Source organism: Hyperolius riggenbachi, chromosome 2 (assembly GCF_040937935.1).
Source record: "Hyperolius riggenbachi isolate aHypRig1 chromosome 2, aHypRig1.pri, whole genome shotgun sequence".
NCBI classification, from domain to species: domain Eukaryota; kingdom Metazoa; phylum Chordata; class Amphibia; order Anura; family Hyperoliidae; genus Hyperolius; species Hyperolius riggenbachi.
This window is the reverse complement of record NC_090647.1, coordinates 12544682-12570318: the sequence shown is the minus strand read 5'-3', so window position 1 is coordinate 12570318 and position 25637 is coordinate 12544682. Positions and strand designations below refer to the sequence as shown.

The 25637-nt window shown below is 47.2% G+C and overlaps 1 protein-coding gene across 4 annotated transcripts in view; it reads right to left on the bottom strand.

The window, feature by feature from the left end:
• Positions 1–6266: 6266 nt before the first annotated feature.
• The window catches only part of LOC137545354 (schlafen family member 9-like), a 143648-nt gene continuing 124277 nt past the window's right edge, over positions 6267–25637 (bottom strand). For all 4 annotated transcript variants that reach the window (XM_068266488.1, XM_068266489.1, XM_068266487.1 and 1 more), the window contains 2 exons: positions 15004–15718; positions 6267–7345 (listed from right to left, as the gene is read on the bottom strand). In XM_068266488.1, coding sequence (XP_068122589.1) covers positions 6499–7345; positions 15004–15718 — 1562 coding nt within the window. In that variant the 3' untranslated portion in view covers positions 6267–6498. The remainder of the gene's footprint in view (positions 7346–15003; positions 15719–25637) is intronic.

Genomic DNA, 25637 nt, shown 5'->3' with positions numbered 1-25637 from the left:
CCCGCGTACTCACGCGGGACTAGCGACAGTTCCAGCGAAGTTGCGGCGACAGCTGTAGCCGGCGATTGAACATGTCAATCGCCTGGCGACAGCTCCGACGGGCGACGGTTTGGGGCGCGCGCGTCATACACACGGGCGACATGTCGCCGCAACACGTGCGTGCCACGTGGTTGCGGCGACAGCCGTACCGTGTGTATGGGCCTTAAGAAGTTCTATTTCCTATGCTGTTGCTGTGATGAGAGTCAAGTTATCACACTGTGATATGGTGCCGGACAAAGGTGTAGTGTTGTTGCCAATAGCAACCAACGTATAGATTCTTATACCACCAATGAGGGGCCATGCCTTTCTGTGCTGCTGAGTCCTTAGTCCTTCTCCTCCTGCTGCTGATGTTGGAATTTAATACTAAAGTCTGTGTTCAAAACACAAGGGTCCTTAGTCCTCCTCTGTCTGCTGCTGACAGAGGCGGGACAAGGTCCTCCAGCACCCAAGGCTGAGACACCAAAGTGCGCCCCTCCATCCCTGCCACCCCAGCCGTCACACACTGATTGCTATTAGACTAAGAGGTGCCACAGGGCCCACAACCTCCCCAACACCTTAATATCTAGTTATCTGGCTTGCAGTCACTGCTATGTATCCCCTTTTCTTATTACTTTCTGCTTCAAACACAATTAGGAATGACAGCTGAATGAATTGTGCGCCCCCTCCTACACTGCGCCCTGAGGCTGGAGCCTCTCCAGCCTATGCCTCGGCCCGGCCCTGGCTGCTGATGTTGTGTTTAACTACTAAAGTCTTTTTAGGCAACATTCTCGTGCTGTGGTGCCACAAATGAGGGGCCATGCCTTTCTGTGCTGCTGCTGAGTGGTTAGTACTCCTCCTCCTGCTGATGTTGGAATTTACCACAGAGGTGCCAAACATATAACGGATGGACGCTTGTGTATTACTCCCGTGTTTGAATGCCTGATGAAGCGGGACCTTGCCCGTGAAACGCGTTGTTGTATTGTTCGTGGAGTTTGTGAATAAACTGTTTGTTCTTCAAGCGACAGTTTAAAGTCCTTTTTTGAGTGGTTGGTCCACCACCACCACCAAAATATTTTAACTATTTTATGTATTTTTACTCTTTTGGCGCCTCTGTGTTTCCATTGAGTGAACACCATCAGGTGTTCGGCCGAACTCGAACATCACCCGAACAGGGTGATGTTCTGCAGAACCCGAACAGTGGCGAACACTGTTCGCCGAACACTAATTAGAGGCAGCGAATCGCGACGGCCAGCGTGGGGGCATGCCACACTTGTGCCTGGTACATATCTCTTGGTAAGCGCCTGCCTTTTCCTTTTTTCACTCCTTTCACCTATGTATGCACTTTATCCTTCTATCTGAGCCTTGTCAGTTATATGGATGGTAGAGGTTCCTGTTTCCATCCTCCTTTGTGAATTTCACATTGTGTTGTGTCATTGTATTTTTTGCACTTACAGGCATCTTTGCACCATTGGCAGGTGCTTGCTATGTGATAGCAGATATACTTCATTTATATTCATACGGTCCTCATATGGCAATGTGTGTGTAGATATTTATAACGATTTATTGTATTTATACGCAGTGTAACCCACTTATTTTTAAGTGTTTTTATATTCTTGCTCTTGTGTATCAATAAAGTTGTTATATATTTGGATTTTTTTCGAGTGGTGCGGTCATTTAGGGAATTTCTTGTTCCTTTTTGGGATTACTGTTGTTCGGTTCCTTTCTGCACACTTGTCCATTATTTCCATATTCTGTGGAGTGGTTAATGGTGCTAGCCCACCTTTTGTTGTATCACTCACAGAAAAAAAATCTGAGTTGAATTTGTGAGTCCGGCTGAAATCCGGAAATCAATCACGCTGTTTCCGGATTGTTTTTCAATCACGGCCGAACAGTTGAATCCGTGATCGGGAGTTATCCGAGCATCACTGGCTCCCTCTACAAGTAATCTTACCAAGCACTACTTTTCTATTAGTGATTGCTAGAATTTCTATTTAAAGAGAAAAAAAATTATGATATAATGAATTGGTTGTGTAGTACGGATAATTACTAGATTAGAAGCATAGAAAATAACCTCATTTTTAGCTTCAGTTATATAGTGTTTTGCATCATTCTCTAATATTTGCAGTTTCCCCACTACTCACTACTACGTATTCTAAAAGATTTTTACAGAGCAGACTGTGAACTGTTGACCTGTCCTGAACTGTTCTCTGCAGAAGAAAAAGCCTGACAGCCGAGATAATAAACTTCAGATAACAGAGCTCTCTGCCACTTTGAAAGTGGTGGAGCTGAATGGCTTGTTTTGCATAGATTACTGGAGTTTCTTAACTCTTCCTGTACTGGAAACAATATCAGACTCATATCTCTGCTGCTAATGTTTTATTTCTTAGCTGTACTACACATACAAATTATATAATTTTTTTTTCACTTCAGTGTCTCTTTAACAGCTACTCTAGAGCAATGTAGACAAAAAGAGGGATCCGCAGACCAGACCAGGTTGAAGTAAAAAGGCTGATAAGTTTATTCGAAAAAATCCACAGATAATGCAATAAAATCACAGGATCAACTTTTTACATCTTTTATATGAAATTTCCAATGTTATTATTAAATTTTTGTATTGTATTTTGTGAGGATGTATGTCTCTTTAAGAGGTAGTTTGTGTGTCTCCGGGGGTGGAGTTTTCTCTTCCCTGGTCCCATATAAATTCCTTCTTAGACAGGTTCACTTTTAACTATGATTAAGGCCAGATGGTAGGCCGATACGCGTGAGTTGATCCTGTGATTTTATTGCATTATCTGTGGATTTTTTCGAATAAACTTATCAGCCTTTTTACTTCAACCTGGTCTGGTCTGCGGATCCCTCTTTTAGTCTATTCATCTTGTCATGGCCTGGCTTGCCTGATCCTGTACCGACTGGTATGATGTTTGGGGGTAGAGCGTTATGAATGTTCTCTGTTTGCATACTCTAGAGCAATAGTTTAAGTTCAAAGTGCATCTCTGGTGTACATAAAAAAACCTCAAGTACACTACTGCTTAAAGGACCACTATCGCGGACAATTGTAGAATTTAAAATACATGTGAACACTTACAAATAAGAAGTGCTTTTCTTCCAGAGTAAAATGAGCTATAAATTACTTTTCTCCTATGTTGCTGTCACTTACAGTAAGTAGTAGAAATCTGACAGAACTGACAGGTTTTGGACTAGCCCATCTCTTAATGAGGGATTCTCAGCATGACATTTATTGTTTATAAAGACACTCTCTAAAAAGGATTTATATAAATATTCTGGCCAGCCTCCCTGCTCACTTTGTCAAGTTTAACATGGAGGACCACGCTACCTTTCCTTAGGAACAGAGCTGGAACCAGGTAACTCGGTCCCCAGACATGGCAGACAACAGACTTTTGAAGAAGTTAAGTTCTGCTCAATGTTCCATGAAGAATGAAAGCCTTTATTAGATCATAAAAGGAGTAGAAAAACAGCAAACCATGGGCTTAATTCACTAAACCGTGATAAGTTACATTGCCTAGAGCCTGATCCATGTTCAGATTGAGCATGAAGAATGTGTAATAGAGGAAGAATCCCCTGATTCTCCTGCAGAGTACCTGCATATCACTCTTACATGTACCCACAGTTACATTGCCTAGGGAATGAGCCATGTTCCAATTGTGCATGAAGAATGTGCAGGAGAATGAGGGGATTCCCCCTCTATTACAGAGTACCTGCACATCACTCTTACATGTACCCACAGTCACATTGCCTAGGTCCTGATCCATGTTCAGATTGTACATGAAGAATGTGTAATAGAGGAAGAATCTCCTCATTCCCCTGCAGAGTACCTGCACATCACTCTTACATGTACCCACAGTCACATTGCCTAGGTCCTGATCCATGTTCAGATTGTACATGAAGAATGTGTAATAGAGGAAGAATCTCCTCATTCCCCTGCAGAGTACCTGCACATCACTCTTACATGTACCCACAGTTACATTGCCTAGGTCCTGATCCATGTTCAGATTGTACATGAAGAATGTGTAATAGAGGAAGAATCCCCTCATTCCCCTGCAGAGTACCTGCACATCACTCTTACATGTACCCACAGTCACATTGCCTAGGTCCTGATCCATGTTCAGATTGTACATGAAGAATGTGTAATAGAGGAAGAATCCCCTCATTTCCCTGCAGAGTACCTGCACATCACTCTTACATGTACCCACAGTTACATTACCTAGGGCCTGATCCATGTTCAGATTGTACATGAAGAATGTGTAATAGAGGAAGAATCTCCTCATTCCCCTGCAGAGTACCTGCACATCACTCTTACATGTACCCACAGTTACAAGAATGTCAGCTTTATGGCCAGACGCCACCTTAATACAGTAATGTTCCTGGTATCTGGCACAGGTGGCTATTGCCTGATGCCAGCAACCTAACAAAATGCAGAGCAGTGCACAGCAGAAACGACTTACAGAATCTCCTGGTGTCGTCTTCTACCGTTCCTGCAGCTCCCAGTAGAAGACGGAATCTGGAGGTTATGCAAGTCGGTTCTGCTGCACACCACTCTGCAAACATAGCAAGGAAGCCCCCATTCTCCCCCTCCAGGCATGCTGGTTGGTTGGTTGAGACAGCCGGATGCCCAACTGGAACTTTACTATATAGCTTAAAAGAGAAACCATAACCAAAATTTAACCTCATCCCAATCAGTAGCTGATACCCCCTTTCCCATGAGAAATCTATTCCTTTTCACAAACGGATCATCAGGGGGCGCTGTATGTCTGATATTGTGGTGAAACCCCTCCCACGGTGTGATGTCAGGACCATGGTCCTGACAGTTTCCTGTCTGTGAGCCTTGTTGCATTGTGGGAAATAGCTGTTTACAACTGTTTCCAACTGCCAAAAAAGCAAGCAGCATCTCCTTCCACTGACATCACCTGCCAGCAGTATAAATGTCACCATGTGATAAATGTCAGAATGTAAATCAGGGAGAGGGAAGATTTTACAATGGGCAAACACTCACTAAATCATTTATACATAATTATTGTAAAAATGAAGCAATTTTTTATTACATTATTTTCAGTGGAGTTCCTCTTTAAAGGACAACTGTAGTGAGAGCTATATGGAGGCTGCTATATTTGTTTCCTTTTAAAGCTAATGTGACCCCATATTTAAATAATTAAAAAAAAAGTCAGATAATCAGCTAAGGAGAGGGAAGGCTCAGTCCTAATGAGCCTCCCCTCTCCTCTCCCGGTGCTGCACTGGCTCCCCCGCTCAAATCCCCTACTGCAGGGACTTCAGAAGTCTTCGGGAGCCGAGTCCTCCCGAAGACAGGCGGATCCATGCTGCGCACGTGTGAGTGCATCATAGAGGGCGAGCGCAGTGTAGAGCGGCCCATCTTCGGAAGTACTCAGGCTCCCGAAGCATTTCCGAAGCCTCCCTTCAGCCGGGAAACAGCTGTATTTGACCAAAACGGTCGAATACTGCTACGGAGGAGCCAGCGCAACAGCGGGGACCTGGGGAGATGGAATGCTCTATGGGACCCAGAGACTCAATCTCCTTAGGTGAGTATCTGACTTTTTTTTTTTAATATGGGTTCCCATTCACTTTAAGCAATACCAGTTGCCTGGCTGTTCTGCTGATCCTCTGCCTCTAATACTTTTAGCCATAGCCCCTGAACAAGCATGCAGCAGATCAGATGTTTTTGACATTATTGTCAGATCTGACAAGATTAGCTGCATGCTTGTTTCTGGTGTTATTCAGACACTACCGCAGCCAAATATATCAGCAGGGCTGCCAGGCAACTAGTATTGCTTAAAAGGAAACAAATATGTCAGCCCCCCCATACCTCTCACTACAGTTCTCCTTTAAAGCAGGCTTGTCAGCCACAAAATCAAATTCCATTTACCCTCTGATATGTGTTTATTATGCAGCCTGCAACCTCACCCTGCATTACAAGGATACCAATCTAATCAGAAAGGCTTCTGCTGTAATAAATCTTATCTCAGTCAGCCTGGCTCTATTGGGTACATTGCTGAGGAGAAGGAAGCTGTCATCACCCCTCCCACATTGCTGCTACTTACTGATTATCAGTTCAGTGTGAAGCTGCTGAAATCTGATCTACGCTCACATGTTTACAAAGCAAGCTAGCTATGACAGTGCAGTTTCTAGAAGGAAAAACAAGGAAAAACAAGGAAAAAAAGAGTAAAGGAGGAAATGACATCAGCACTGGCATCAGTCAGAGGCAGTAAAGATGGAAATTGCCAGGAACAGTTTTCTCTTTATTTACTATATATACCATCACAGTAATGACATTCCTTTTATGTTAGATCAACAAGATTGTTATACAGCATGTAAATTAGAGGAGTCGGAGCAATCATAAACTGAACCCAGAGTTGGAGTCGGATGAGTTTTGTACTATTGTCACAGCACTGGGCACAGGTAGCGGGTTGCGGGCCGATGAAACGTGAGCCCTCAGGGCCTCTACCCACATCAGGGCTGTGGAGTCAGAGTCAGAAGATTTTTGTACTCAATCTCCATAATATTTATTACATGTAGCTTTGCTGTAGCACGAGAGGCGGCACATAGCAATGAATTTTCACTTATAACACGATCCTTCGGAGCAGGAACAATTGCAAACACAATTTTGCGTTCGAGGCCAGTAAACTCATTAACAGTGTCAAGAACAATGTGATCTTCAAAGAATTGATCTGCTCCGACTAAACCCTCTACTTTTCTTCTTGATTCTTTTGTTTGTTCCTTTATCTCTTCTGTAAGAAGTGGTCTGTAGCGGTTTACATCGTCTGCACACAGAATAGCGATATCTCCTGGTGCATATGCCTCAGAAAGGTAGCTCTTGCAGGTTTCCCCCACAAAGCTAACAAGCTCAGGTACACTGCAAATGTCCTTCACATCATCCCACAATCCTGCTACATCATTATCCCACTTTATTCTATTCATGATGTCTCTCAAAAAGTTGGAATCAGGTGGTGCATGTGGCAATATGCTTTCATTGCGTTGTGCTTGTGTAATAACTGCATTCATCAGGTCAGGTATGCGATCAAAGATGCCTTTTGGGCTTCTTATTACATTACACAACATCTTATGATTGTAGTTCTGCACAGGTGGAAGGCCAGTATCTCTTACACTGTGCGACTGGAAAGGGTCTAGAAAAATATAAAAGCTGCCGCTTCCACCAACGATTTCTTTGGCTTTTGTAAACCAGTCACCGTACGCATGCTCAAAATTCTGTGCCTCATCAACAACAATGTGTTTAATGTTTGAATACTCTCTGTGCTGAAATTCCCGTTCTGTCACAGCCTCACAAGTGACTTGTCTCCTGAAATATAAAAACAGTCATCATGAAAAGTAAAGGAACAGCTACAAGTCTCAATATAAACGTCATACTTCTCCATTATACAGAAATGACCTTGTAATAAATGTGTGTTATTGTTACGGTTCAGGCATGGAGTATATTGCCTATGGAGGTGGACTCTGCTCTGATAGAGAAGGCTCAGGATGAAAGGCTAGGGCATCACTTTACTCCTATCCCTAGAGGTGGGTACAGATATAGTGGTGGGCTGAGCATTCGCCTCTCTGATAGATGCTCCACTCACCCCCATGTTCAGATTGTGCATGAAGATTGTGTAATAGAGGAAGAATCCCCTCATTCCCCTGCAGAGTACCTGCACATCACTCTTACATGAACCACAGTTACATTGCCTAGGGCCTGATCCATGTTCAGATTGTGCATGAGGAATGTGTAATGGAGGAAGAATCTCCTCATTCCCCTGCAGAGTACCTGCACATCACTCTTACATGTACCCACAGTTACATTGCCTAGGGCCTGATCCATGTTCAGATTGTACATAAATGATGTGTAATAGAGGTAGAATCCCCTCATTCCCCTGCAGAGTACCTGCACATCCCTCTTACATGTACCCACAGTTACATTGAACACGGATCAGGTCCTAGGCAGATTGCAGGGGAATGAGGGGATTCTTCCTCTATTACACATTCTTCATGCACAATCTGAACATCTATCAGGCCCTAGGCAATGTGACTGTGGGTACATGTAAGAATGATGTGCAGGTACTCTGCAGGGGAATGAGGGGATTCTTCCTCTATTACACATTCTTCATGCACAGAGTACCTGCACATCATTCTTACATGTACCCACAGTCACATTGCCTAGGGCCTGATAGATGTTCAGATTGTGCATGAAGAATGTGTAATAGAGGAAGAATCCCCTCATTCTCCTGCAGAGTACCTGCACATCACTCTTACATGAACCACAGTTACATTACCTAGGGCCTGATCCATGTTCAGATTGTGCATGAAGAATGTGTAATGGAGGAAGAATCTCCTCACTCCCCTGCAGAGTACCTGCACATCACTCTTACATGTACCCACAGTTACATTGCTTAGGGCCTGATAGATATTCAGATTGTACATAAATGATGTGTAATAGAGGTAGAATCCCCTCATTCCCCTGCAGAGTACCTGCACATCACTCTTACATGTACCCACAGTTACATTGCCTAGCGCCTTATCCATGTTCAGATTGTACATGAAGAATGTGTAATAGAGGAAGAATCCCCTCATTCCCCTGCAGAGTACCTGCACATCACTCTTACATGTACCCACAGTTACATTGCCTAGGGCCTGATCCATGTTCAGATTGTGCATGAAGAATGTGTAATAGAGGAAGAATCCCCTCATTCTCCTGCAGAGTACCTGCACATCACTCTTACATGTACCCACAGTTACATTGCCTAGGGCCTGATCCATGTTCAGATTGTGCATGAAGAATGTGTAATAGAGGAAGAATCCCCTCATTCCCCTGCAGAGTACCTGCACATCCCTCTTACATGTACCCACAGTTACATTGCCTAGGGCCTGATCCATGTTCAGATTGTGCATGAAGATTGTGTAATAGAGGAAGACTCCCCTCATTCCCCTGCAGAGTACCTGCACATCCCTCTTACATGTACCCACAGTTACATTGCCTAGGGCCTGATCCATGTTCAGATTGTGCATGAAGAATGTGTAATGGAGGAAGAATTCCCTCATTCCCCTGCAGAGTACCTGCACATCACTCTTACATGAACCACAGTTACATTGCCTAGGGCCTGATCCATGTTCAGATTGTGCATGAGGAATGTGTAATGGAGGAAGAATCTCCTCATTCCCCTGCAGAGTACCTGCACATCACTCTTACATGTACCCACAGTTACATTGCCTAGGGCCTGATCCATGTTCAGATTGTACATAAATGATGTGTAATAGAGGTAGAATCCCCTCATTCCCCTGCAGAGTACCTGCACATCCCTCTTACATGTACCCACAGTTACATTGAACACGGATCAGGTCCTAGGCAGATTGCAGGGGAATGAGGGGATTCTTCCTCTATTACACATTCTTCATGCACAATCTGAACATCTATCAGGCCCTAGGCAATGTGACTGTGGGTACATGTAAGAATGATGTGCAGGTACTCTGCAGGGGAATGAGGGGATTCTTCCTCTATTACACATTCTTCATGCACAGAGTACCTGCACATCATTCTTACATGTACCCACAGTCACATTGCCTAGGGCCTGATAGATGTTCAGATTGTGCATGAAGAATGTGTAATAGAGGAAGAATCCCCTCATTCTCCTGCAGAGTACCTGCACATCACTCTTACATGAACCACAGTTACATTACCTAGGGCCTGATCCATGTTCAGATTGTGCATGAAGAATGTGTAATGGAGGAAGAATCTCCTCACTCCCCTGCAGAGTACCTGCACATCACTCTTACATGTACCCACAGTTACATTGCTTAGGGCCTGATAGATATTCAGATTGTACATAAATGATGTGTAATAGAGGTAGAATCCCCTCATTCCCCTGCAGAGTACCTGCACATCACTCTTACATGTACCCACAGTTACATTGCCTAGCGCCTTATCCATGTTCAGATTGTACATGAAGAATGTGTAATAGAGGAAGAATCCCCTCATTCCCCTGCAGAGTACCTGCACATCACTCTTACATGTACCCACAGTTACATTGCCTAGGGCCTGATCCATGTTCAGATTGTGCATGAAGAATGTGTAATAGAGGAAGAATCCCCTCATTCTCCTGCAGAGTACCTGCACATCACTCTTACATGTACCCACAGTTACATTGCCTAGGGCCTGATCCATGTTCAGATTGTGCATGAAGAATGTGTAATAGAGGAAGAATCCCCTCATTCCCCTGCAGAGTACCTGCACATCACTCTTACATGTACCCACAGTTACATTGCCTAGGGCCTGATCCATGTTCAGATTGTACATGAAGAATGTGTAATAGAGGAAGAATCCCCTCATTCCCCTGCAGAGTACCTGCACATCACTCTTACATGTACCCACAGTTACATTGCCTAGGGCCTGATCCATGTTCAGATTGTGCATGAAGAATGTGTAATAGAGGAAGAATCCCCTCATTCTCCTGCAGAGTACCTGCACATCACTCTTACATGTACCCACAGTTACATTGCCTAGGGCCTGATCCATGTTCAGATTGTGCATGAAGAATGTGTAATAGAGGAAGAATCCCCTCATTCTCCTGCAGAGTACCTGCACATCACTCTTACATGTACCCACAGTTACATTGCCTAGGGCCTGATCCATGTTCAGATTGTGCATGAAGAATGTGTAATAGAGGAAGAATCCCCTCATTCCCCTGCAGAGTACCTGCACATCACTCTTACATGTACCCACAGTTACATTGCCTAGGGCCTGATCCATGTTCAGATTGTGCATGAAGAATGTGTAATAGAGGAAGAATCCCCTCATTCCCCTGCAGAGTACCTGCACATCACTCTTACATGTACCCACAGTTACATTGCCTAGGGCCTGATCCATGTTCAGATTGTACATGAAGAATGTGTAATAGAGGAAGAATCCCCTCATTCCCCTGCAGAGTACCTGCACATCACTCTTACATGTACCCACAGTTACATTGCCTAGGGCCTGATCCATGTTCAGATTGTACATGAAGAATGTGTAATAGAGGAAGAATCCCCTCATTCCCCTGCAGAGTACCTGCACATCACTCTTACATGTACCCACAGTTACATTGCCTAGGGCCTGATCCATGTTCAGATTGTGCATGAAGAATGTGTAATAGAGGAAGAATCCCCTCATTCTCCTGCAGAGTACCTGCACATCACTCTTACATGTACCCACAGTTACATTGCCTAGGGCCTGATCCATGTTCAGATTCTACATGAAGAATGTGTAAGAGGAAGAATCCCCTCATTCCCCTGCAGAGTACCTGCACATCACTCTTACATGTACACACAGTTACATTGCCTAGGGCCTGTTCAGATTGTACATGAAGAATGTGTAATAGAGGAAGAATCCCCTCATTCCCCTGCAGAGTACCTGCACATCACTCTTACATGTACCCACAGTTACATTGCCTAGGGCCTGATCCATGTTCAGATTCTACATGAAGAATGTGTAAGAGGAAGAATCCCCTCATTCCCCTGCAGAGTACCTGCACATCACTCTTACATGTACCCACAGTTACATTGCCTAGGGCCCAACCAATGTTCAGATCATGCATGAAGAATGTGTAATAGAGGAAGAATCCCCTCATTTTCCTGCAGAGTACCTGCACATCACTCTTACATGTACCCACAGTTACATTGCCTAGGGCCTGATCCATGTTCAGATTGTGCATGAAGAATGTGTAATAGAGGAAGAATCCCCTCATTCCCCTGCAGAGTACCTGCACATCACTCTTACATGTACCCACAGTTACATTGCCTAGGGCCTGATCCATGTTCAGATTGTGCATGAAGAATGTGTAATAGAGGAAGAATCCCCTCATCCCCCTGCAGAGTACCTGCACATCACTCATACATGTACACACAGTTACATTGCCTAGGGCCTGTTCAGATTGTACATGAATCGATTCAAAATCTGTGTGCAGTGTATGGGCAGCCAAATGATCCCTTTCTGATCAGATTAGAGAGGGATATATCTGTTGGTCGATCTGGTGGCAATCGACCAGTGTGTGGCTGCTTTCAGCACTGGCCTCCTATCGTATCTGACTACAGACTATTAGATTGTATGAATTGTATGAATGAGGACTGTTGGCGGACGTTTCCTTATTCCCGTTACTGTTCTATCAGCCATTAAACTGAGAATACAGTTACCGTATTTTTTATAATATAAGACTCTCTGGACTATAAGAGACGCACCAAGGTTTAGGGGGCAAAAACCAGGGGGGAAAAAAATACACTAAACCTGGTGCGTCTATTGGTCAGGGGAGACTTCTAGATGTTCTCCCCCCAATTATTGTGCCGTGCTCCTGTTCTCTTTATATCCTTCTGTCCCCCCTTGTGGCCACCTTCTACCCACCCCCCCTTGTGGCCTCCATATTTCCCCCTTGTGGCCTCCTCACATCTTCTCGTGTCATTCTTCTGGCCCCCTTGTGCCCTCCTTATGCCCCCCCACCTTGTGTCCTTCTGTCCTCCTCCGTGCCCCTGTATGTAGGAATTGACAGTGGTAGCCGTGGTAATACTCACATGACCCGATGGTGACCGCGGTGGCTGCTGTTCCCCTCGATGTCGTCTTCCTCTGGTGTCCTGCTTCTCTGACACAATGCAATTAAGCTGCAGCAGCCACGGGCATCACTCACCATCCTTGGACCTGTGCGAGCAGCCGCTGGTCTCTCACTCCTTCCCACTAGCACCGGTACTTCCTGGTCGCGTCATTACAGATGCGGCCAGCACTAGAGGGAAGGAGTGAGACCAGCGGCTAATCGCGTGGGCTCCAAGGATGGTGAGTGATGCCTGTGGCTGCTGCAGCTTAATTACATCTTGTCAGAGAAGCAGGACAGAGAGCAGGGACGACACTGAGGGGAACAGCAGCCACCGGGGGCACCATCGGTTCATGTGATTATTACCGCGGCTACCACTGTTCATTACTACATACAGGCACACTGGGGACAATGCAGGAAGTCCCCGACAACATGGCGGGTCCTATTGGCGGGAGATCATATGTTGGGGACTCTCTGTATTCAGAATAGAAGATGCAGGGACTTTTCCCGAAGAGTAGGAGGCACCCTTGTTGTACGTGCCAAAAATACTGGTCGTTTAACCATATAAAATAATGCGCCTACCTGATGAAAGGAGACATTACTCGGAAAGGGAGTCAAGTAGATTTATTGGTAAAAGCACTTCGGACAACGCGTTTCCCGGCACAAACCGCTTCCTCAGGTCAAAATAAGGCGCTTTAAAAGAATAAAAAATACATGTATGGACACTCAGCATACCTGGACAGAGTCTTAACATTCTGTCCCCAATCCCATAGTCCTCACAGGATATTTACGCCTACAATGTGTTCTCAGCCAGGGTCTTGAGACCACATATTAGGACTAGTTACTAAAGCGCCCATATATTTATTTTTATGTTAAACCAGGTTTCAAATAGAAACATAAAATGGTCTTGTAAGTTTCACTACAATATTTTATTGTTTCTTATTGTTTTTTAAAATGGTATTCCACTTTCAGCATATATTTATTTTGATATCTACTGATCCCATACGTATTTAAAAAAATTTAAAAAAAATGTCATTGTCTTTTTTGCATATATTATGCACATATGATGTCAATATCTCCTGTCTCTGCCCTATCTCTTAGTTGAACATGTTGGCGTTATATTACGGTATGCTGAGTGTCCATATATGTATTTTTTTATTCTTTTAAAGCACCTTATTTTGACCTGAGGAAGCGGTTTGTGCCGCGAAACGCGTTGTCCGAAGTGCTTTTACCATTAAATCTACTTGACTCCCTTTCCGAGTAATGTCTCCTTTCATAAGGTAGGCAAATTATTTTATGTTATATATGGTTAAACGACCAGTATTTTTGGAACATACAACAAGGGGGCCTCCTACTCTTCTGGTATCCATAGCATAACGTCCCACGCACTGGGATTGTTTTTTCACGACAAAATCGTAGTGAAAACTTTTTTCTGAAGGAGCTGCGACCACTTATGAAAGACCGAGTGGGGACGGGCTTTCCCCACATGCCTACTTTGAGTGGTTGCCTCTTGAGCAACCCGTACTTGTATTATTACTCTTATCTTTAGACCATTTATCCAAAGATAATACACCATTGGGGCTCCCGGTGTCTCTGTTTTTTTTCATTTATTGTACCTACCCACAGCTTCCAGTGACTTTTCCCCCCACTTTTGGGGGGAGAAAAAATGCATCTTATATTCTGGAAAATACGGTTAGCACTGTCTATTGTTTGGAGTGACGGAGCGCTAGTTTCACTTTGCAAGTTTTGCTAGGTACACACCATACAAATTTCTGGCAGATTTACTTGCCAGATCGATTATTTCCAACATATCTGATCCAAACTGCCCAAAAAATTGCATGGTGTGAACCTAACATAATTCTCCTGCTAATGACTGAACACTGAGGTCTCAAGCCAGATGGATAGAAATATCACGTGTTCCTACTCAGGTCAGGTAGAAACCCCAGACAGGGACCCGGGTGACCAGGAACCCCGGACAGGGACCCGGGTGACCAGGAACCTCAGACAGGGACCCGGGTGACCAGGAACCCCGGACAGGGACCCGGGTGACCAGGAACCTCAGACAGGGACCCGGGTGACCAGGAACCCCAGACAGGGACCCAGGTGTCAAGGAACCTCAGACATGGACCCGGGTATCCAGGAAACCAAGGCATGACCCGGGTGACCAGGAACCCCAGACATGGACCCGAGTGACCAGGAAACCAAGGCATGACCCGGGTGACCAGGAGACCCAGACATGGACCCGGGTGACCAAGAAACCCAGCCATGAACCTGGGTGAACAGGAAACCCAGCCATGGACCCGGGTGACCAGGAAACCCAGCCATGGACCCGGGTGATGACCAGGAAGCATTTTATTTATGTACACATACTGTGCTGAAACATTTAAAATATATGAAATTTGAAAAGAAAACTCACCTCACAAAATCCCGTAAAGGTATAGTTTTACAGATGTAGAGTATTTCATCAGGGGAGCAGTTGTAAGTATTTTTAATTTTCGTGATCATCTTCACAGCAAGAACAGTCTTACCAGTTCCTGGTGGTCCGCACACAAAATAAGGACCCTTCAGCAATGTCTCTGACAGTATGTTATACTGCTCTGTGGTTAGTAAGTTACAATATTCAGTTCCAACCTTGTCACTCAAAAATGATCTGAAATGGAGCAGGACGATTGCAAGAGACCGCAGTAATGTTTTTATGGTGTTCACATCCGGCATCCGGTACGTCTCTGGGTATTTAATTTCAGGCCATGGAAACTGAGAACTTTCATTTGTAGAATTCAATCGCAGTGCAGCAGGTATTACACAGATTTTTCCGGTGTAACTTCCCATGTTAACCAGTTTCTGTCTCAAGACAAGGGCTGTACGACGTGAGTAAGCAAACGCCTCTTTAGAGATGTCACCTTTAAACACAGAGTACAGAGTGGGATGTCTTCCAGGGATCAGTACCAGAGCATCACATACAACATCTGGGTTTCTGGGAAACTCGAGATCCACAGCCCAGCTTCTGGACACAATCACTATTCCTGCTGCACCTGATATCAGAGGTTGTAGCAAGCCCTCCAGCTCTGGGTGCTCCTCTTTGAGGATGGAGTACAAGCCTTCTGGTCTGATAGTCGCACCTCCATCCAAACCTGCACAGTAAACAAGAATCTGTTACGAAATATCACATTTATATTTTAGCTGTTTTAATGCAATAATCCTTATGGTTTTCCAAAAAATGTAAGAAATACATATTGTATTTATTTCCAGATATCTCTCCCCCCCCCCCCCCCCAAATACACATTTTGCCTAAAAACCAGGCTGGAGTGACCTGCCAAAAAAGCAGAACCCCAATATGTGACCCAAGACCTCGTAGGTAGCATGCTCTATTGAAGCTTTTCAGTGAAAGTATACATGCCGGTCCTTGCTTCGGTATCTTGTGTCCATTGGGCACAGTTTTGACATTCTTCACTTGGGAGTGTACTTACTTTTGCTGTCAGTGGTATAAACATTACTGGCTGTGTGTGGAGTTATATTGATGGGACAGCAAGTTTACACTGTGATACAAGCTGTATACGGACTGCTTTACATTGTATCACAGCATCACATCTGCAGTGCTGTCGCATGAGAAGATATACAATATTTACACTGTTATACAAGCTGCACACTGACTGCTTTACATTGTATCACAGCGTCACATCTGCAGTGCTGTCCCATGAGAAGATATCGTACAATATAACACTGTTATACAAGCTGTACACTGACTGCTTTACATTGTATCACAGCGTCACATCTGCAGTGCTGTCACATGAGAAGACATCATACAATATTACACTGTTATACAAGCTGTACACTGACTGCTTTACATTGTATCACAGCGTCACATCTGCAGTGCTGTCCCATGAGAGGATATCATACAATATAACACTGTTATACAAGCTGTACACTGACTGCTTTACATTGTGTCACAGCGTCACATTTGCAGTGCTGTCCCATGAGAAGATATCATACAATATTACACTGTTATACAAGCTGTACACTGACTGCTTTACATTGTATCACAGTGTCACATCTGCAGTGCTGTCCCATGAGAAGATATCATACAATATTTACACTGTTACACAAGCTGTACACTGACTGCTTTACATTGTATCACAGCGTCACATCTGCAGTGCTGTCCCATGAGAAGATATACAATATTTACACTGTTATACAAGCTGTACACTGCTTTACATTGTTTCACAGTGTCACATCTTCAGTGCTGTCCCATAAAAATATATAATAAAGTATTTACAGATATGTGAGAGGTGTACTCCTGTTTGTGAGATACGGTATGCCCAGTTTGACTGAGGAAGTGAGGGATTGAGCTCTGAATCCTTCACTGCTGTCTGAGGTTTCTGCCAGAGAAATAATGATTCACTCTAAATTTATTTTTATTAAATTGTATGACGTCCAGCTGGTGAGATCGGTGATCAATTAGGAGGGCTGTCCAACACTACATAAACTGATACACTAGCAGTTCGGCTACAACATTTGTGTAGTATTAGTCGATAGGGAGAAACTTTGGCTACCACATTAGGGATAGGCTAGCCGATTGGCTATCTCTAATGAATCGGAGCAGGGGTGCTCTCCGGGTCCCCGAATACGAATGTTACCCGAAAATTCGGGTGTTTTTTCAGGTTTGCCGAAATCGAACCCGAATGGTCAAAATCAGGCCGACTACGAATTTGAAGGTTTCCAAATGTGCGCACTCGAATCCGGCCGGATGACGCGGTGGGTTCGGTGATGACGTTATTGGGCCAATCAGAAGTCCTCCAGCCGAGGACCTGGCAACCAATCAGAGGAGGGGAGCCTGGCTCTCCCCTCCTCTAAATAAGGCGGCGGCCATGTTGCGGAGCCACGTACTTGTGTGACTGTGCTGGTACTGAGAGATTCTCCAGTGCTGTGCTGCGTCTGAGCAAGTGCATTCTCATTGCCAAACCTAGCGTTTTGCTTCCTAAACACATTGATTGTACTCATTTATAGTTATATAGTAATTTGATTGTTTGTAGTCAGCTAGTGTATACTGTATACTGTGCTAGGCTAGTGTTAGTCTGTGTGCAGGCTTGGCCTGCTAGCCTAGGGCAGCCTTAGCCTACTACTAGCTTAGGTAGGTTAGGGATTCTAGTTAGTTGTGTACTAGTACTAGTTTAGTTAATTATTTAGTACTGCCGTAGTCTGTTAGTTTATTAGCTTCAGTACTGTGTTAGTTACTGATTGTGTACGATGTACAGGCCAGCAAAGCAAACATCTGTTGTGATTTGTGACAGTCATCAGCCCGACCCTATTAATTGATTGCGTCTGACAGACTTTGTCACCAACTGTCTGCCGCACGACTTAGTTATTGTAGTACGCTAGGGAACTGCTGCTGCTGCTACTACTACTGTAAATTTTTTCCACTGTTATTGTTGGATTTTATTAGCTTCTGTACTGTGTAATAAATAATAGTTACATCACAGGCCAGCATCCGTTGTGAGTGAACTGTGACTGTCACCTGCCCGAGCCTATTGACTGATTGCGTGTGACCAACTTTAATTGTCACTGTCTGCCACACGACTTAGTTATTGTAGTACGCTAGGGATTTATTAGACTACTGCTGCTGCTGCTGCTACAGTAATTTTTTTCCACTGTTAGTGTGTGATTTTATTAGCTTCTGTACTGTGTAATTAATAATAGTTACATCGCAGAGTTGTGGAGGAGGGAGCAGAGGCGCACCAGCAGCGCGTTGCGCCCATCTTTGAGACGGGTCGTCGCCCCCGGCCCATTCTGGAGAGTCAGGCGCAGGTTGTGGTGGAAATGATGGCGGAGCAGGAAGCCACCATTTCCAGCCAGGCCTCCAGCACCAGCGAGACCAGTGCCACCACCACCAGCACTCCAGTCCGCAGCAGGCCTCCACCACCGCTTGAGGCCATGGTCACGGACCCGGTGACCCCATCGACCAGCCTGCCCTCACTGAGCTTGCGCTTATCCACAGACACTGAGCATGTACAGGGATGTTTTGAAGCAGTTTGAGGTGGACATGACGGGGCCATGCAAGGAGGAGGAGGAGTTAGAGGTGCAGCAGTTTGTTGTTGGCACTGCGGAGGAGCGGCGTGATGCAGGGGATGTTGGGGTAGAGGAGTTGGTTGAGGCGGGCTCACAGGAGATGTTTGGGGATGATGATGATGATGATGATGATGATGGGCTGGATCCTTCCTATGTGCCACCAGTACCACCAGCACAGTTGGTTGAAGGCAGCTCGTCATCGGAGGAGGAGGCGTGTCTGGCACAGAGGCGCGGCAGCAGCAAGGCGGCCAGCACAGGGCGTGGAAGGCAGGAGCCACAGCCTGCTGCTTCAGTCGCTACCACCACCCGCAGCAAACCTCCAACCAAACCAAAAAAGGCACAATCCTCCAAGGGCACCAAAATACCCCAGCCCTCAAGCTCAAACAATAGGTTCAAGTCCCCAGTCTGGCGGTACTTCACCAAGTGCCCAGTGGACGCGACCCATGCAATTTGCAACAGTTGCGGTGTCAGTCTCAGCAGAGGTCAAGTTAAGTACCTCGTGCCTGCAGACCCACTTAGAGAGCAGACATTTGGATGAGTTTAGTGAGTATCAGAAGCTGACGGAGAGTGGCGCAGGCAGTGGTCAAACCCAGACAGCCACTGCACAGATTTCAGCAGCAGCAGCATCCGACCCTCCTGCCCATCCAGCAGCAGCAGCAGCAGCAACTACTCACTGTTCCCTCCCGCCCCCCCCCCCCCTCCCCTGGGCAGCCAGTCCTCAGTGGCCTCATCAGCTCCCTCCACAGTGGCCTCCTCATCCTCCCGTGCAGGCAAACGCCGCCAGACCCTGCTCAGTGAGTCATTCCCCGGTGTGACCAAGGTGCTGCCTCCCGCCCACAGGCGCATCCGGGTGCTGAACAGGTTGCTTGCCCGGGCCATGTGCTCCCAGCTCCTGCCATATTCCTTTGTGCAGGAGGGGAGTGACATGAGAGCACTGCTGCAGGTTCGGATCCCGGAGTGGCAAGTCCCCAGCCGCCACTACTTCTCCCACAGGGCGATCCCAGCACTGCACCGCTTTGCCCTGGCGAATGTGGGCCGCGCGCTCGATCACGCCATGAGTGCGCGGATCCACGTCACCATGGATTCATGGAGCAGCCGTTTTGGGACAGACCGCTATCTGTCTTTTACGGCCCACTGGGTCAGCCTGGTGGAAAGCCCGAGCAAGGAAGCAGCAGGTCCACCCTCGGGCACAGCAGCGGCACCAGTCGCCCAGTAGGTGGTGCCACCGCGCGGGGTCAGGGGAGAAGCAGCAGCTCCCGCCGCCAAGCGATCCCGTCTGAACAGCAGCGTGAAGGCCCGTCACTGCCAAGCGCTGCTGGAGATGAAAAGCCTGGGCAAAAACAGCTTGACGGCAGCCAACGTGCTCCGGTACCTCAGGGAGCAGGAAAGGACGTGGCTGACCCCCAGAGGCCTCACTGTGGGATTGGTGTTGTCCGACAATGCCACCAACCTGCTGGCTGCCATCAGCAGGGGTGACTTGGTCCACGTCCCTTGCTTGGCCCACGTCCTGAACCTGGTGGTGCAAAAGTTCATGCGCACCTACCAGGGGATGGAGGAGCCGTTAGAAGCGGCGCGGAAAATTGTGCACACTTTCCACCGCTCATCTGCTGCCGCAGCAAAACTGGCAGACATCCAGCAGCAGGAGGGCCTGCCACGACACCGCCTCATCATAGATGTGCCAAATCGCTGGAACTCCACCCTGGCGATGTTGGAGCGGCTGGTTGAGCAGAGGAGGGCTGTCCAACACTACATCTATGATGCCACTGTCGCCGGCACCACCACCAAACTCCAGCTACTCACCAACGCACAGTGGGGGCAGATGCAGCAGGTCTGCTTGGTGTTGGCTCCCTTCCTGCAGGGAACCAACCTGGTGAGCGAACAACGGGCATCCCTCTGCCAGTGGGTGCCCTTTGTTTGTCTGCTGTACAGGGCACTTTGTGATTTGGTGCAATTGGGAGAGGAGGCCCTAAAGCAGCTGGAACAGCAGCCGCCTGCGCAGGTATTTGATTCCCTGGAGGAGACCGATGAGGAGTTGGAGGTGCTGCACGTTGCTGCTGGGGGGAGGGGGGGGGGGGGGGAACATCGGAGTGCAGCAGCAGTGGTGCGAGGGTGGAGAGAGGAGGAAGAGGCTCAGGGGCCAGAGGAGGATGATGCTGACCATGACCCTGATGTCTCTGTTTGACGGGGTCCACCCTGTTCCCAATGGCAGCGCACATGCTGCGCTGCCTGCGCACAGACCCCAGGGTCAAGCAGATGCAAGCGAGGGAGGACGCCTGCATCAGCATGATCCTGGACCCACGGCTGAGGGGGAGGTGGGATCAGTTTCTGCCTGCTAGAGACCATGAGCAGCGAGTTGCAGGAGATCCTTGTTCGGTGACTGGAGGAAGCCTTCCCCCAGCCTTCCACCCCCTCTGTCCCTGTCCAGCAGCCAGCACAGCAGCAGGTGCCTGCGGCCAGCAGTGTCAGGCGCCCAGGAAACCTGCTGTCATTGACGCAGGCGTTCTACATGACGGTAGAGCAGCCGAGAGAGGAGGTGCATGCAGCAGCCACCTTCTCTGAAAGTCACAGCCAGCGCATGACCCGGATGGTGGCCGACTACATGGGGTCCCTCAGTGGGCTTGACACCGGCAGCGAGGAGCCTGTGGACCCCATGGAGTACTGGGTGGAGCGCTTGCACATCTGGAGGGAGCTTGCGCAGTATGCCCTGGAGGTATTGTCTTGCCCCCCTTCCAGCGTGCTGTCTGAGAGGTGCTTCAGTGCGGCCGGTGGCGTGGTCACTGAGAAGCGCTCTAGTCTGTCCACAGAAGGCGTGGACAGACTGACATTTTTGAAGATTAACCAGGCCTGGATTGAAGGCACGTTCCTGGCACCTGTTGTCGGCGAGAGGAGGACATGAGGTGCCTGGGAATTACAATACATTGTCTGCTGCCATACGTGACTCTTCCTCCTGCATTTATTTATGAATTTATTTATGTATTTATTGTATTTATAAAGCGCCAACATATTACGCCGCACTGATTTTCATCCTCCTGCTGTCTGTGGTCCCACTGCCAGGGTCCACACAATACATTGCCTGCTGCCAGTGCCACACGTCACTCCTCCTCCTGCTGCTGCTGTATTTATCCTCCTGCTGTCTGTGGTCCCACCGCCAGGGTCCACACAATACATTGCCTGCTGCCAGTGCCACACGTCACTCCTCCTACTGCTGCTGTATTTATCCTCCTGCTATCTGTTTTCCCACCGCCAGGTTTCACAGAATACATTGACTGCTGCCATACGTCACTTTTTTTGTTTTGTTTTTTAATTACACCGATTTAAATGTGATTACCCCCAAAAAAAAAAAAAAAAAAAAATCTGAATTCCCAAACACTAATTTTTAACAAATTTTGTTATCGACACCCGAACCGAATTTCGTGGGCGAATCCGAATGACCTTCGGACCCAAATTCGAATGTACCCGAATCAAATTTTGGTACATCTAAGCATGCCTCTCAGCAAGTACTTTGGCAATCAGATGGCGATGGTTTGGGCACAAGAGGTAAGAGTTAGTGTTGGGCATTAGGAGGTTAGTGTTAGGCATTAGGAGGGAAGGTTAGTGTTAGGCATTAGGAGGGAAGGTTAGTGTTAGGCCCGGTTCACATTAGCGGTCCCCGTCCGGAATCGCCGTGCCGGAGCCGGACCGCATGCGGAACGGACGGAACGGACGCACGGCATAGCAATGAAAGTCTATGCGTCCGTTTCGTCCGGACCGGAGCCGGACCGGATCCGGACTCCGGCGTACGTCCCAACATGCGCTATTTTTTGGTCCGGCTCCTCCGGCTGACGTATCCGGAGCGGAGCCGGACTGTTGCATCCGGCCAATACAAAGCAATGAGAACCGGAGAGCGCACAACACACTGGCTACAAAAACTGGACGTTCTACCCCACTTCCTATGCATTTTGGATGGGGACACATGGGCCCAGCGTTCACAGAGTGGGGCAGCAGCGATTTCATGCTGGAGCTCTTTAGGCAGCAACATGTCTGATATGTCTGATAACGAGGAGACGAACAACAGATAAGAATTCCCAGGTATACGAGTAAAAAATGCCTGGATCCATGGTCCCAAGTGCAGTCTCTGTATCCACGGATGGTCTCCACACGTCCACCTGTCTCCAACAATGACCCCAGACCCTTCTGCTGACCTCCCAGACCCCAGGTATTTACAGGTTGTTATCTCCTTAAGAAACCGGATCCGGACCGCAACCGTGTTCACACCGCATGGAAAACTGATGCAAACGGACCGGATCCGGATAGGAAACGTACGGATCAGGTCCGGATACGGTGCGGTCCGGACATCCGGTGCGGTTTTTACAAAACCGCTAATGTGAACCGGGCCTTAGGCATTAGGATGAGGGTTAGTGTTAGGCATTAGGATGAGGGTTAGTGTTAGGCATTAGGAGGAAGGTTACTGTTAGGCATTAGGAGGAGGTTAGTGTTAGGCATTAGGAGGGAGGGTTAGTGTTAGGCATTAGGAGGGAGGTTAATGTTAGGCATTAGGAGGGGAGGTTAGTGTTAGGCATTAGGAGGGCAGGTTAGTGTTAGGCATTAGGAGGGAGGTTAGTGTTAGGCATTAGGATGAGGGTTAGTGTTAGGCATTAGGATGAGGGTTAGTGTTAGGCATTAGGAGGGGAGGTTAATGTTAGGCATTAGGAGGGGAGGTTAATGTTAGGCATTAGGAGGGGAGGTTAGTGTTAGGCATTAGGAGGGAGGTTAGTGTTAGGCATTAGGAGGGGGGTTAGTGTTAGGCATTAGGAGGGAGGTTAGTGTTAGGCATTAGGAGGGGGGTTAGTGTTAGGCATTAGGAGGGAGGTTAGTGTTAGGCATTAGGAGGGGGTTAGTGTTAGGCATTAGGAGGGGAGGTTAGTGTTAGGCATTAGGAGGGCAGGTTAGTGTTAGGCATTAGGAGGGAGGTTAGTGTTAGGCATTAGGAGGCAGGTTAGTGTTAGGCATTAGGAGGGCAGGTTAGTGTTAGGCATTAGGAGGGCAGGTTAGTGTTAGGCATTAGGAGGGCAGGTTAGTGTTAGGCATTAGGAGGGCAGGTTAGTGTTAGGCATTAGGAGGGCAGGTTAGTGTTAGGCATTAGGAGGGCAGGTTAGTGTTAGGCATTAGGAGGGAGGTTAGTGTTAGGCATTAGGAGGGCAGGTTAGTGTTAGGCATTAGGAGGGCAGGTTAGTGTTAGGCATTAGGAGGGCAGGTTAGTGTTAGGCATTAGGAGGGCAGGTTAGTGTTAGGCATTAGGAGGGCAGGTTAGTGTTAGGCATTAGGAGGGCAGGTTAGTGTTAGGCATTAGGAGGGCAGGTTAGTGTTAGGCATTAGGAGGGCAGGTTAGTGTTAGGCATTAGGAGGGCAGGTTAGTGTTAGGCATTAGGAGGGCAGGTTAGTGTTAGGCATTAGGAGGGCAGGTTAGTGTTAGGCATTAGGAGGGCAGGTTAGTGTTAGGCATTAGGAGGGCAGGTTAGTGTTAGGCATTAGGAGGAGGGTTAGTGTTAGGCATTAGGAGGGAGGTTAGTGTTAGGCATTAGGAGGGGGGTTAGTGTTAGGCATTAGGAGGGAGGTTAGTGTTAGGCATTAGGAGGGGGGTTAGTGTTAGGCATTAGGAGGGAGGTTAGTGTTAGGCATTAGGAGGGGGGTTAGTGTTAGGCATTAGGAGGGGGGTTAGTGTTAGGCATTAGGAGGGGGGTTAGTGTTAGGCATTAGGAGGGAGGTTAGTGTTAGGCATTAGGAGGGCAGGTTAGTGTTAGGCATTAGGAGGAGGGTTAGTGTTAGGCATTAGGAGGGCAGGTTAGTGTTAGGCATTAGGAGGGCAGGTTAGTGTTAGGCATTAGGAGGGGGGTTAGTGTTAGGCATTAGGAGGGAGGTTAGTGTTAGGCATTAGGAGGGGGGTTAGTGTTAGGCATTAGGAGGGAGGTTAGTGTTAGGCATTAGGAGGGGGGTTAGTGTTAGGCATTAGGAGGGGGGTTAGTGTTAGGCATTAGGAGGGAGGTTAGTGTTAGGCATTAGGAGGGGGGTTAGTGTTAGGCATTAGGAGGGAGGTTAGTGTTAGGCATTAGGAGGGAGGTTAATGTTAGGCATTAGGAGGGAGGTTAGTGTTAGGCATTAGGAGGGGGGTTAGTGTTAGGCATTAGGAGGGAGGTTAGTGTTAGGCATTAGGAGGGGGGTTAGTGTTAGGCATTAGGAGGGAGGTTAGTGTTAGGCATTAGGAGGGGGGTTAGTGTTAGGCATTAGGAGGGAGGTTAGTGTTAGGCATTAGGAGGGAGGTTAATGTTAGGCATTAGGAGGGAGGTTAGTGTTAGGCATTAGGAGGGGGGTTAGTGTTAGGCATTAGGAGGGGGGTTAGTGTTAGGCATTAGGAGGGGGGTTAGTGTTAGGCATTAGGAGGGAGGTTAATGTTAGGCATTAGGAGGGAGGTTAGTGTTAGGTATTAGGAGGGGGGTTAGTGTTAGGCATTAGGAGGGAGGTTAGTGTTAGGCATTATGAGGGGAGGTTAATGTTAGGCATTAGGAGGGGAGGTTAGTGTTAGGCATTAGGAGGGGGGTTAGTGTTAGGCATTAGGAGGGAGGTTAATGTTAGGCATTAGGAGGGGAGGTTAATGTTAGGCATTAGGAGGGGAGGTTAGTGTTAGGCATTAGGAGGGAGGTTAGTGTTAGGCATTAGGAGGGGGGTTAGTGTTAGGCATTAGGAGGGAGGTTAGTGTTAGGCATTAGGAGGGAGGTTAGTGTTAGGCATTAGGAGGGGGGTTAGTGTTAGGCATTAGGAGGGGGGTTAGTGTTAGGCATTAGGAGGGAGGTTAGTGTTAGGCATTAGGAGGGGGGTTAGTGTTAGGCATTAGGAGGGAGGTTAGTGTTAGGCATTAGGAGGGGGTTAGTGTTAGGCATTAGGAGGCAGGTTAGTGTTAGGCATTAGGAGGGAGGTTAGTGTTAGGTATTAGGAGGGGGGTTAGTGTTAGGC